Source organism: Centruroides sculpturatus, unplaced genomic scaffold, assembly GCF_000671375.1.
Source record: "Centruroides sculpturatus isolate CEXI.00-Female unplaced genomic scaffold, Cexi_2.0 scaffold48, whole genome shotgun sequence".
NCBI lineage: Eukaryota > Metazoa > Arthropoda > Arachnida > Scorpiones > Buthidae > Centruroides > Centruroides sculpturatus.
The window spans coordinates 1,229,529-1,244,741 of record NW_019384294.1 but is presented as its reverse complement, the minus strand read 5'-3'; the positions used below and the strand labels follow the sequence as shown (position 1 = coordinate 1,244,741).

Genomic DNA, 15,213 nt, shown 5'->3' with positions numbered 1-15,213 from the left:
CTATATGTGTGGATGTTATACTGTGTGTGGGGGCATGATTTCATTCACCCTGTTTGAAGCCTAATAATTTCTGCGGTCAGAGTGGTCAGAATCGGAGTCAGATGGTTTAACACAGTCAGTTATTTAGGTCAAAGTGGTTGAACTAAATCATGCCCCCATATACATTCTAACATCTTAAGTGAGAACATCTTAATTGGTTTTACTGTACTATTATAAAATGGCAAAAAAGCTTACTTTGAGAGGTAAAGATGAGTTTTATTTTATTTTTTTAAATTTTGAACGCTAATAACGAGTAAAATATTCATTAAGAGATATGACACATGACCACTTTTATGTCTTCACCCTGTCAACCTTTAATTACGAACCAAATTTAGTAATATTAATGCCCCTTTATACGCAAGCTACAGTGCCATATTTCATTTCTTAAACTTTACCCGTTCTGAGATATTGTTTAATATCTTAGAACAGAAAATAAAGAAATTAAACAAATTAGACGCCAACATACATGTACATGCGAATTTTTTCCCTTTATTGACTTTTTGAGGGGTTCGGGAGGTCTCCAAAGTGTAGATTTGCAAAAAAAAGTTGGAGGGTCAAATTTAACACGATTCCAATACTTTTCCATTTTATATATATAACAAGTTGGTAAGTAAAAAGGAGTCAGAGTCGGTGGATTATTTTTATGACTCCGACTCCGGATGAAACGTCAAAACTCCATGACTCCGACTCCACAGCCCTGCTTTTTCCATTTCCAAAATCATTCAATTTTATAAGTTTTGATGGACTTATGATATTGCTTGTGAATGTAAATAGTTCACACCTGCTTTTTCACAAGAATAAGAAATTTCATCTTGAAGCCAGTGCATATGAAGTGAACCATGAAATTCAAAAACAATAGGCTAATGTTGCAACCATTAACAGGAAAAGTTATCATCAGTGAAAGCTGGATCAAATGGAACTTGATTGATCATCTTGTAATTTGAGTAGAACATATACAGTATTAAATGTATGACCATTGTCTTTTTACCTATGTCAGACTCAATGAGCCCCTAGAAATTTTTTTAATGCAAAATTGTTTTTAATCAAATTTATAAGTTTATTATAAATACATATTTTTCTTTATACACATTTCACATTTTTATGTGTGTGTATTTTTATACAAGTATCTCAACTTTATATAATACAGCATACTCAGCCAAGGCCGGATGGCCGAGCAGTGAAGGTGGCAGCCTGTCACTCTGAAGAACCCAGGATCAAATCTGAATGAGTTGAAAAATCCTCAGGAATTTTTCAGGGGGTGGTCCAATCAGATATGGCGATCCCATCCCTCACCACCCAGTCACCCCACCGTGGGCTTGGCTGAACCCATAATGGGCCTACTAAAAGAAGTCCTCTTAGTGCCCAGAGGGCAGAAAGAGTAAAAAAAAAAAAAAACATACTCAGTCAGGTACAGTACCTCAATTAGTATCATCTAATAATGAGATATCATGGGTGATTATATGAGGCACTGCTGTTTTGGATGTAATTTTTATTGAAAAATGGTTCATTTAATCATCCAATTAAGTAAACAATGGATGATTATGTAGAATTTTCATCCATTTCAATCATGCCCATTACAGAACAGTGAAATGGATACCTGATCATAACAGATATTTTCATCATAAATATTCTGTCCAATAGCAGAAAAGATTACAATTACTAACAATTTCTAATTCTTTTAAAATTTTTATCCATATATTATTTTTTAAATTTTATTGCAATTTTCTCTTCCAGACCAATCATATACAATTCGATTTTTTACACCATCATAAGCTTGAACAGAAAACACTTTCTATTGGCTGTTAGTTGACAACTAACATTCATAATCATCCTTCTCTGTTGAAAAGTAAGAAGGTCATTTCATGCCACAATTTCAATACATAAATGAGTTGTTGCCAGGCCATAAATATGGATCTGTTTTTCTAGACAATCATATAGTAAAAACTAGCCTTCAAAGTAATATTGTATTAAAAGAAAAAAGTTTCATTTAATAGTCAAGAGTGTTTAAGTGAGCAATGGGTAGTTAAATAATTGTTTACATGCAATTATGTGAGAATTTACAATATATAATATTGTAAATCTCATTGTCTCTCATTACAAACAGGAAATAAGAGAGAAACTCAAATAATGAAATACAGTAGAGCCTCGAAAACTCTGCACTCGATAACCCAGCACTCCAGATAACTCGGCCACACCCTAGCAGGGCAAAAAAATCCTTAGTTAATTAATTTTCATTATAGACAGCTTTATGCCTCATAAAGTATTTTTCTGGGGTCTGTCTTATCAGGTAAATTACTGTACACAGTGTATTCATTAATTTTCATTTTCATGTAGTAAAGGCTCTATGCCTTCATAAAGGTCGTACTTTTCCTTTGTTTAAGGGTATTTGGGAAGTTTATTCTCTGTTGTATTCTCAAGTAAACAATACATACAAATACAGTACAGTATTTTCTGAGGAAACACTCATACTTAGTTTTTTTAACCCCATTCCCGATAACCCGGCATTTTCACAAACTCGATCACCATTCGATCCACATTAGGCCAAGTTTTCGAGGCTCTACTGTATACTTTTCCTATTCTAAATCAATTGTTATTGTTTATTATTATTACTATTGTTAATATTAAATGCTAATTTCAATAAAATAGGAATGAATTATCAAAATCATATTTGACGAGTAATTAATTTCTTCAGCTAATTATTAGATAAACTAACAGAAAATAAAATTTTATTAAAAATATCACAGGGCTATATATTAATCCTCCAAAATAATTACAGTAGAATCTTAGTTTAACAGATCAATTAGGCTGCTGAAAATCATCCATTGTTCCAAGAGTCTTATATTGCAAACAACAATTTCCTGCACACCCAGGAAAATATCCATTATTTAACTCCTACATATAAGAAATGCCTGTAGCAGAAATCATTCAGTCTCTTAATATCTCTATTCTTTATTCTATAGAAATACATATTACAAGATCATATATTATGCCATACATGTGCACAACAAAGCTGATAAAAACTGTATATACTGTGAGCATAAGAAAAGGTAAATTTTGTATGCTCATCAGCACCTTACTTGTTAAAAATCTCATCCATCTTGGTTTGTTTTGATGCCACTTTTCTGCTTATTGAATGCAACAATCACTTGATATTAGAGATGTTATACACAGCCTCTTCATTTATGCCAAAACTCATCAAGGTATTCATGACTTAAAATGACTCAATGGCCTCACTAAATTTTGGCACTGTACTTGGACCAGCATCGGAATATTTGCTAGATGCCTCCTCAATTGTATCAGTCTGATGGAATAAGTATAATTCTTCAATTGTACACATCACAGTTATAACAAATATCAAAATCTACAAATTCCCCGAAACACTCAAATATTAACTAAACCAAAAAGAAACAAAGTTTACAATGGATGGGACGAGAAAAAAATCCTGTTATTCCAAATTCTGGATCCACTAAAAGGATGTAAAATTACATTGATTTGATGGGACCTGGGAAAAAATCTGTTATTCTGTGATTTGTTAAAATAAAATTCTACTGTATATGAATTTGAAATAAGAACATTAGCTTCAACATTTAAGTGTATACATGCTTGCATCTGCTATTCTGTTAACCACACTGAACTAAAGATGGATGGTATCATTTCAATTTTTATTTTATTTTCAAATAGGATGAAATTTGGTTTTATATTAATATAGTATGAGTACAAAATTTTACAATTGTGCTTTACTAAATTTTTATTGGTTGTTTAATATCTTATTGGATAGATTCCTAATACAGTAAAACATACTATACGTAAAGACACAGTATTAGGATGGTCATTTGCCAAAAAATGCTGTTTATATAAAGTACAGACTATTTATATACAGAATTATTGTTAGATTTTATATAAAAAACTTTTTTATTAATAAACTGGATGAATAAAACTTTTTAAACTCCTATATATAGTATGGTCTCATTTTAAGCAGAACTCTATGACAAAAGATACTGCATTAAATGCATTTAATTACATTTAAATTTATGCTTCATCCCAAATAATTTCAAGTTATTGCCTAGACTTTTTATGTATAATTAACAGAAAAACATTAAAATGTGTTTGATGCTCCCTCTCATTGTGATTTTGGTTTTCTTACATAATATTAAAGTTTCAGTTTCAGTTCTACTTTTACATAAGAAATGTACATACAAAACTTTATTCTGCTTTCTTCATGTTTATATTAAAATCTATTCCTGTTTCATCTTCATAATTTTTCCTCACATTACAGAAAATTGCTTCTTTGCAACCATAATGAATTTCATAATAAAAATAATTAGCATGTGCATTAATAATTAGAATTACTTATGCCTCTAAGAGTTGACATCACCATTCTCCCATCTGCAAACACATGACACTGCATATATCAATCTTTTGTAAAACAAGATCTTACTACAGTCATTGTTTTCAGAATAATTCTTTTTGCTTAAATCTATTTATAAATCTATCATTTAAATCAGTGTTTCTCAACCTGTAACGAAAAGTTGCCCCCTTCAATAAAACCGTTATGTAATATTCCCCCTTCACTTCAAAATTCCGATGCCGAGGGCCAAGGCTAATGCCAAATTCGTACTGCATTGAATAGACTAGTGACTAGTATAATGTTATTTGTTTAATTATTGTACGATATAACGAATAAAATATCTAATTATTCTTAATATAATGTTTTACTATATCGCCCAGAAAATTGTTTTTCGCCTCCCAAATATAAATTGTTACTAATCGCCCACTCAACATGGAAAATCGCCCACATGGGGGCAATATCGCCCCTGTTGAGAAACACTGATTTAAATAAATATATTTAAATCTTTAAGCATGTTAATCTTTAATAAAGCAATTAATAAACTTCTATCTTTAGCATAGATAACAAATACAACTTAAATAAGTTTTTACATACAGTAAAACCTGTATAAAATGAACACCTACTTAAATGGAAAAAACTACAGAACAGAGCATTCTTTTTTTAATGTTAAATTTTGAATTTTACCATAAGCCAGAAACCTTTCCAACACACAAACAGAAAAGATTTTTGGATACAAAAAATGCATTTTAACATTCATAAAGTGGAAAATCAAGTTTTTCACTTGTAGACAAATAAGAAAAATCATCACAGTATTCCATTTTTGAACTTTTTCTTAGAAACAAAGGGCACATGACAAAGAGATATATGAACAGAAGGCCTTTGTTAAATTACTTTTTATTGGAATTAATGAGGGGCAGAACCAAATACTTAAAAGAATCGAGAACTTTCAAGAATCAAACAAGTTTCTGAGAACTAAGTTCTTGAGAACAAGCAATGGATGTAACTTATTAAAAACAATAAGAATTAGGTAAAACATGCTATTAATTTGTCTTGTACAGAATAGTTAGTAACTAATCAGTACTGAGTACAGTAGAGATCGTTTATCCGAATCAATTGGGGACTGGGGTTGTTCGGATAACTTATTTTTCGGATAACAGATTATATACGAAAAAATACATTAACCTATCCCATCCTGAAAATTTTCTCCATTGCGTGTCGCTTTGCATTGAATTTTCGTCGATGTTAAGCCTAACGTAAACTTTTTAAAATAATAATCGTGGCTATTGTATCGTTAAAAATTATTTCTTTATTTTGTACAAACAAAATAAATATAAATATATTGAAAAATATAGAAACAATAAAAAATTATACTTCAGAAGTTAATTTAGTATCAAAAACGTAAAATATTTGAGTAGCCCAAGACATAGCCAAAGATTGCAGTGCCACAGCACTAGCGAAAATTTAAATTTGCCAACTGAAATTTTTGGATAACCGACTTTTGGATAAACGACGCTCTACTGTATTTGTAAATAAGTTGATTAAAATTATTCGTAATTACAGAGATTCAAATTAACAATTAGAGCATTAAAATTCTTCTTGAAGTCAGATCTCAGAGTAACTAGTCTCTGTATTATTGTAATGCAATTTGAATTTCCAACAACAGAGGGATACTAGTTCTTTGTTCTTGCCATCCTGTGAAATCATAAGGATAACATCCAAGAACTTTTAGTATTCAAATATATATCACAACTTTTCAGGAATAACAAGAACCTTTTAGTTCTCAATTGCTGCATTTGAATACATTCATCTTTACTTGGAATCACTTTCAATTAATTTGAATTAAATCTAGTAATAAAATTTTTCTTATATACATAATAAAAGTTATTTTACTATTAAACTAACTAACTATTTTTAAAAAATATTAATAAAATGCAAAAATAATTTGATATCCTACAATTCCAGTTTACACAGATTTTACTGTAATATCTTACACTATCTGATTATTTTAAGTTAAATCATAATTAATAATTACACAATAGTAATAGAAACATATAAAGCAAAAAGACTAAAAACACTTAAAACTCTTTCAGGAGCCCAATCATTTATTGAAAATAAATGCTTTTTGGAATAACATTCATTTTCAGATCAAAACTGAACAGAACATACAGAAGTTGGAATTTTTAATCAAGAACAAACACAAACTTTTAAATAAAATGCTCTAATGTTAAGCAAAAATTACATACAGTGACACCTGCTAATGTGACTACTGAAGGAACCAGTTCAAAGTGGTCACCTTAAGAAAAAAGAGGATGTACATGTTCTTGAATGAAATCACTTAAGTATCAGGTCAGTCCATAAGTTCGTGTGCATTTTTATCTACAAAAAAAGCAACAAAAAATTTTAATTAAATCTTATTTCAATGTATAATGTATTCACCATTATTTTGTACAATTTCTTCCCATCTTGATGGTAGCTTTTTAATCCCGTCTTTGTAAAATGATTTCGGTTTTGAATCAAAATATTCAGAAATAGCCTTTTTTACATTGTTCTCATCCTCAAAAGTTTTTCCTTTTAAAAAATTCTGCAAACTCCGAAAAAGATGATAATCACTGGGAGCAATATCTGGCAAATATGGTGGATGAGGTAAAATTTCCCAGTTGAAGCTTTGGAGTTGAGCAGTTGACGTTGTTGTCAGTTAGCTATTGACAGTTCATGTGGTATCCATTTTCCTAGCTTTGAAACTTTTCCGATTTGTTGTAGATGTCTATGAACAGTTCCATGGGATGAATTTAAACGTTCCGCAATTTCATCAACTGTTAAAGATGGTTCTGCTTCAACTAGTGCAGAGAGAGCATCATCATCAAAGTCAACGGGTCTTCCAGTACGAGCCTTATCCTCCACACTAAAATCATTATTTCTAAATCTTTCAAACCACTTCTGCGCAGTCCTTACACTAATTACAGTTTGATTATGAACAGTATTTAATTTTTTGGCTGCATTTGTAGCATTCTCATCACTTAAAAATAAAAAGTATAAAACATGTCTCTTATATTCATCTGTTACTTCCATTTTAACGAAAATAAACAACTGAAATGTTCCCAATTCTGAACAGTATTATATGAATGAGATCCAATTTAACACTTCAGTGTAAAAAGTATCACATTAGACTGGCATTTTTAACAGCAAAACAAGGTCATAAAATACTCACGAATTTATGGACTGACCTAATAGAAATAAGATTACATAAAATTTAATATGAAATACAGAAAAAAAAATACAAAACAATTTGAATATACAGTATTCTAAACAAAAACTCAGAGAATAAACAATGCAACAAATTCAATTATCTTGTGAGATACTGATGAGTGTCTCAGGATTGCTTTAGAATTTTGCTTTTTAAAAGTTTTATCAGGTACAATTTTCTTTGCTTGATATATTGGCATAAGAACCTCAAGACAGCTAGTAGTCACATAGAAAGAGACTATTTTCCCCAAAATATCATGAAATTGTTTGAGGAATAAAGGTAAAGGCTTCTCTTATTCATTATGATACAGACTTCCTTTATCTTCACAACTTTCTTTCCTTTATTGAATTATTTTAGGACACTTCCAAAAACATCTTCCAAATCAACAGATTCAGTGGTCACAATCTGTTAATAAATTTGCTGTGTTTTCATATAATATCTTCATTTTAGTAAACCACTTCAGAGTTAAGAAATTTGTCATCAAATTCAGTTGCCTTCTTTCTGCTCATATCTTCACTCAATTTGAAACCTATTCAGATACTTAAGCTTCCTATATTTTTGATGGTATTTACACCCTTCTTACTAACTCAACTCAGCTGTTCATCTCTCACGATGACTTTCCAAAAAGTGGATCATGTACTTCTATTGAAGATTTAGCTCTGTATCCTTTCCTTGCCATTCTAAAAGTTAATTGGGGTAAGTAAATGAGTTATTAAAAAAAACAGAAGAAAATGAATCTCAGTTTAGAATTAAAAATCCACACAAATAGAAACTTAATACTTAGCAAAAAACACATGAAGATAGCTCACTTTACTAGAAAAAGCCAAAATATGAAACACTCGACCAAGGAAAAAGACAAAGGGAACCTCAACAGTGACCCAACATAATCTCTATCAACAGAAATTTTAAAATTTGCCTCCGATGCTGCTGCTAAAATATGCACAATGCTAGCACATTGCTAGTGGTATTTTCAATTTATGATACAGATTATTTTAAATTTTTAAAATTGCCATTTCTTTTGCTCAAGCTTCTAAAATAAAGATTTCAATATATTATAGGAAATTTAGTTTAAACCCCTTATCTACAAAGTACAATGGTTTCAAATATTTTATATTTGCAATGTAATTGCTACAAATTGAATTACATTCTTTAAAATGGTTTTGTTTTTATGTTTTTTTTTTTAATGGTCACTTTACCCAAAATGATTTCTTACCTTGGGACATGACTAAAGTGGTCAATGGCCACAACATATGGTCACTGTATGCAGATATATCTCCATTGCAAAATGTATTATTTTGCAAGGACCAGCAGGTAGTCACATTAGCAGGTTTTGCTGTAAATACTATTATTTAATAACAAACAAAAATGTTAGTTAAACTAACATTTTTGTTTGTTATTGTTTGTTAAAAAACTAAAGTTTTAAAATTTCTTAAAAACAAATATATATTTTTAAGATCACTACCAGTTTAATGTCAACTCTCTCATATTTTTAATGAAAAACTGTTATCAGAAATCAGATATTAAACTGTGGAATTGTGAATATGCTGTTTTGGAATATGCAAGATACAATTAAGAAGAGCCTTAAAGATAAAAAAGAAAGGAAAAATGTTAAAAATTCAAAATACATCAAAGTGACTAGCCTACAAATTACTAAACTTGTGAGTCCATATTTTATAAGAAATAAAATGAGAATATTGACAGTCATGCATAACATACAATCTAATTAAAAGTAAGAAAGAACCAATTGATATTGATTGTAAAAGTAAAGTATATAAAATCTCAATACAGTATGAAAATAACTAAAACTGCATCTGCTATATAGGAAGTACTTTAGTAATTTCTTTAAAAACAAGATAAAAAAAACATAAAATAGTTGTAAAAAGGAGAAAGATGAATGTGGCATAAGTCAAAACTTATAAATGCTGATACAAAAACCACCTTCCCATTGGGACAGAACTGTCTACTGCCACAAACATGAAAATCATCATAAACAAAAGAAAAAAAATTGATTTTGAATCTGATTGTTAATATAAGACTGATAATCTTGAAAATATCTATCTATTTATTTTTAAATTAACATTTTTGTTTGTTATTAATTAATATTACAGTAATCCTTCATTATATCACACATGTCAAAAAACAAACCAAATGAGCAATATATCAGATGGCACAATATAACCTATCCTATTTTGTCTATTTTCAATCTTCATACCAACTTTTCTTTCTAATGAGTTAATTTCAAACAATGCTAGTTTAAGGTCAATGATTGGAATAAAATAATATTTCTTTGTCAGTAGAAATTCAAAAACAACCAATTTTTTAAAATTAGCCAAAGTGCTTTTATATTTGAAAGACGGGGGGAAAATGCAATATATCCAAACAATCAATATAACAAGAACTAGTGTAATTTTTGTTTACTAATAAAACATTTTATTTAACAAAGAATCTTCATTCAACATTGTATTATCTTTACATTCTGTTCAAATCAATCTGAAGATGGAATTTTAAAACTCAGTAAAGCATTTATTCTTAATGAATAATTGAATTATTGAAAGATTTTAAGTGTTTTTATTAATTTGTTTTTCATTTTTAATGATAAATGGAGTAAATATATCTCAACAGTTACATATAATGATTGAAATTGAAAATAGTTTAGAAATTTACTTTATACTGAAAACATTACATAAAAACATTTTCTTTTGTACATACTTTATAAATTTGTGATCCTGGCTCATTGAAAGTTTTTGCATTTTTCACCATTAATAGCAAATCCCTTTCAAATTCTGTTAATGTTTGATAGCTATTATTTTGAATTTTTGTGGCAATCATTTTTAAATCTATTGGATCATGAATAACTTTATAATATTCTGGGTATCTCTGAAATACATAAAATATCATGTAAATATTTATTAATAAATTTTTATTGTAATCAATAATATATAATAGTTGTTTTTGATAACTAAGCGAGTAAAACAATTGATATCTGCCTCAAATAAACTGACTTATTGGAATTATGAAGTTTGAATCAAGATAATTTTCACTATCTTTTAAATAAATTTGCAAATTAAAATTTTAGATAAATTCATAAAATTTCAAGAATATCAGTTTGAAAACAAGAAATTATTGTAGATATTTAAATTGTTTAAATATACAGAAAATGCCTAGATACATTTGGTCATTTATGTTTTGTTAATGAGAAAAATGTTCTTTATATTTACATAGTCTAAAAAAGTCAGAAGTATCCAAAAAAGTAGATAATACAACATTATAACTCCATAATAATCATCCATTTCTGCAATGTTTATTTTTGTATATATTTCATTTATTTTTAAGTGCTTGTATATGGTATTCATAAAAACAAACTCTTCAGGGCCATCCTATTCATTTTGAGATTCATAAACTAATATCTTAGAATACTATTTTGATATTTTTTAGAATAAAAACCATAATGAACACAAATTTAGTTTTTAAATATTAAAAAATGAGTCAGTTTATTTGAAAGAAAATGTAAATATGAAGAAATAAAAGTGCATTTTTCATTTTCATAATTTTGAAGTATTTTTTTTTTTTAAGTTTGATTTACGTACACATTCAACAAAAAAATTTCATATAATAAAATATAATTTTACATTGCAGACTTCATTAAACTGTAATTCAAAATATCTCAAATTCATTAATTTAAGAATAAAAAGTGATTTTTATCTCTTCATATTATATAAATTATTATTTAAAATGTTTATATAATATTAATAATATATACAGTAAAAACTATTAAAAAATTATAAGTAATATTAAATTATAAACCACATACAATTTTTTAAAAGGACTATATTTGAGTTTCCAATTTGTTTGATTCAGGTGTCTGATGACAATAAGATTAATATGTCGGAAGTACTAGTCAGCATTTATTATTTTTACATTTTCTGTGTTATAATATATAATTAAAGAACTTTTAAAGACAGAAGTTTCCTCATCATTATTATTAAAATTATAGGTCATCTTTTATTTCAAAAGTACCAGTAATAATGATGATATTTGATTATACAGTTTTATACTTTTTTAATTAAATCTAGTTGAAAAACTTTACAATTGATAAATAATTATAACTAAATAATTTAATCATGCAGAAAAATTTACTTATGTATAATATAAATGAATTAAGAATCTATAACAATTAAAATTAATAAAGTATATTCTTGGTGATCTAAACCTTAAATAATTCAAACTGAAATCTGAAGAGATAATATAAAATATTTCATACTATCTGGTCAAATGAATGGGCATATGAAATTATGCAGAGAATAATATACATCACTCTCTGCGTATTTTCATATGCGCATTCACTGCAAAACAAAAATTAATCCTTATTTTACAGAATATGCAAGAGTATTCATAAATAATTCAGCATTAATTTTAAATACCTGAAATTTTATTCAATTTTTTTTATTATTAATTCCAAAATCATTTATATAAATGCTCTTAGCATTAATTAGTTTTAATTACCAAGAATACATTGTGTTTATAATTCCAGAATCAGGACTAAATGTTAATTTTTAAGAAAAATTAGAACAAATTAATTTCTAAAGAAAAATAATGTAAATTAAAAATATGTATATAGACAATGAAGAATTCTTTTAATTACTATTTTTATTAATAAATTAACATTGATAATAATATGGTACTTTAATTCTTGTAATTATTTAAAATTATTTTCACTTTAATACAAAAGTATATAAATCAGGCAATGATAAAACTCTAGCAGAATTTTATTTCTGCTATATTTATACACGTATATATATTTAGCAAGCTATGATTAGATTTAAAGCAACTTTTTAATTTCTAAAGAATTTTATCTGAAATAACTCAAGTTGAATTTGGACAACTTGATGACAGAAAATTTCTACACTAACTGGCCAAACATGTAGATTACCTTAATTTACATAGATATTCATTATCATAGATATAAAAATCAAACATTGACAAAAAAAACCTTTAAAACACAGCTTTTTATTAACTAGTTAATAAATTAGTTAATAAATTAGTTAATAAAAAGCTGCATTTTAAAGGTTTTTTCGTCGATGTTTGATTATTATTTAACTGTAGTTTGAAAAGAGCATAATATATCTCTCTCAGTTTCCAATTAATTTAACATCTTTATGTTTATTTGATATCTTTCTTTATGTTTATGTTTATTTGATATCAATCCAGTTCTATTCATCATTCTGTCTAGTTTTGTTTGTTATCTTACCATTACAAGCTGATGATCAATCTTTGTATTAATCTCAACTATAATATATTTAATCTTTTGTAACAATAAAACATATATCATTTCAATCATTCTATCTGTTCTGAACCTCTCTCTCACACAATTAGATGAAAAAATTAGTTCATTCAATTTATTTTTACTAAACTAGTCTGTCTACTTATCTACTCTACTTCACAGACTAGTCTAGGAGCTAGTCTATGAACTTGAATTATTTGAATTCTTTTTTCATTTTACAATATTTCATTATTATTATAATCATATGAGCAGAAACTAATTAAAAGCAAGAATTATAATTATCTCTCTCCTTCTCAGCAATGTTAAATATAAATATGAACACACCTGAATTCTACTTGCCGAGTTTTTTTTTTTTCTCTTTATTCAAACGTTTTCGGCCTATTTGGATAGGCCATCCTCAGGCTTTTCTTTATCGTTCCAAATTGGANATCCATAATCTTATTCTGAAGTTGCTATCATTTTGTTGCTATAAGTTTCATTCTTTAATAGACCTTTGTCCTAACTATTAAATAAATTTACTACTAATATTACTCTTCTTTAAATTACATCAAAGTTATATGCTTGTTCTGTAAAGCTCTATTTATACAAATATATTTACTGAAATATTTAAATATATTCAAATGGATGCATTTTATATTGATATATTTAAATTTTTAAAGATAAATGATATTACAGTATCATTTAATTTTTATAATGACTACAGTAAGATCCTACTTAACGCAGGGGATGAGTTCCTAGATGACAAAGTGCTAAATGAAACATCGTTAAACGAGGTCATTTTAACATACAGAGTAAATAGGGAAAGGGGAACACGTGACCAAAAATAAACAGATTTTACTTTAATTTTAAATTATTTTTATATTAATTTGCATAATATATGCTAAATAACACAAACATATGCACACAGAAATATAAAGTTCATTTTTTGTGATGAAGGTCCTGGCTCATCTGAAATTCTTGTTTTTGCAATAAAGTCGTGTAGTTTCATTTGTTGCTTTCTTTTCTTTCCTTAAGCAAATGTCAATAGCAAGAGATCACATCCAAAATGTCTCGTCTTGCTTTTGCACTCCTTTCAAAATCTGGATCATTCATTACAATTTGATCAGCTATTTCAGTTATCATTACCAAACTTATACTAAGGAAATCTGTAGAGAAATTCTTTGGGTTCTTTATTTTCAGAATCACTATTTTCCAGTTCTACATGAATTCCTTGTTCTGTCAATTTTTGAAGATTGTTGTTGGTACGGCTTTCACCAAGCCTTACCAACATCTTAATAACCAGAAACTTGCAGTATCTTGCAGGTTTCTGGTGAAAGGCTTACCAACAATAACCTTCACACTAACTCCTCAGTATTCTGCTCACCTACATCTCCTAGTCCTGCTGTATCAATTAGGTGGGCAATTTGGTCAACAGTAGGCTTTTCTCATTGTGTATTCTTGGATACATTTGGCCTAATCTTCTTCCACACTTCATTCATGCATTTATCAGTTAATCCTTGCCAAGTGAAGTCGCTATTGCCTATGGCATCCTTGATGTTATATTTTTTCTAAAATTGCACCAAACAAACATAGATTTAAGGGAAGTACAGTGCTACGACAAATTTCCACCTTTTGTTGATTGGTTCATGTTCATAAATAATCATATTATATATGAATCAATGAAATGCCACAATAATTTGAATCAGCATAAATTTTGAGCTTTTTCTTAGGCTTTGAGCAGACTGCATTATATCAAAGCTGCGTTAAGTGGGGTCTTACTGTATGTTTTAAACAGATTTTAATCATCATTACATAAGTATCATTTAAACAAAAAATACAAATTATAGGTTGTTCTGAATTATACATATTAAATCAAAGAGTCAGTTTATTTATAGACTATTTTTAAGGCTAAATTCAATCAAATTATATAAAATTTGGATGATGACAAATACAGATGATGTTGCTACCTTGAAAACCAGTGTTGTCCAAATGTTTTGACTGGTGGGCCATATTGTGCATAAATCATCGGTAAGTGACCACAAGTATTTTCATATTCCATATATATAAAAAGTAGACCTATTTCAGTCATTTATAACAGTAATAGTTACTCAATTAAACTCATATTACAGACTGTAAATCATTAGCCAAATAATTCATATTCAATAATTCAATTTCCTTAAAATTTATTTTCAAGATTTGTCAAATATGTTTGCGGGCCAACTTTACACGTACCAAAGACTGGATTTGGCATGAGAACTGTAGGTTGGGCACCATTTTTGTAAACAATTGATTAAAATTAATTTATGTGGAATTTTAATAAAT

General features: G+C 28.0%; 1 protein-coding gene across 1 annotated transcript in view; it reads right to left on the bottom strand.

Annotated features, from left to right (window-relative positions):
• The window catches only part of LOC111619293 (protein polybromo-1-like), a 169,674-nt gene that overhangs the window by 97,061 nt on the left and 57,400 nt on the right, over positions 1-15,213 (bottom strand). The window contains exon 5 of the mRNA XM_023361020.1: positions 10,341-10,508. Within this exon, the coding sequence (XP_023216788.1) occupies positions 10,341-10,508 (168 nt within the window). The remainder of the gene's footprint in view (positions 1-10,340; positions 10,509-15,213) is intronic.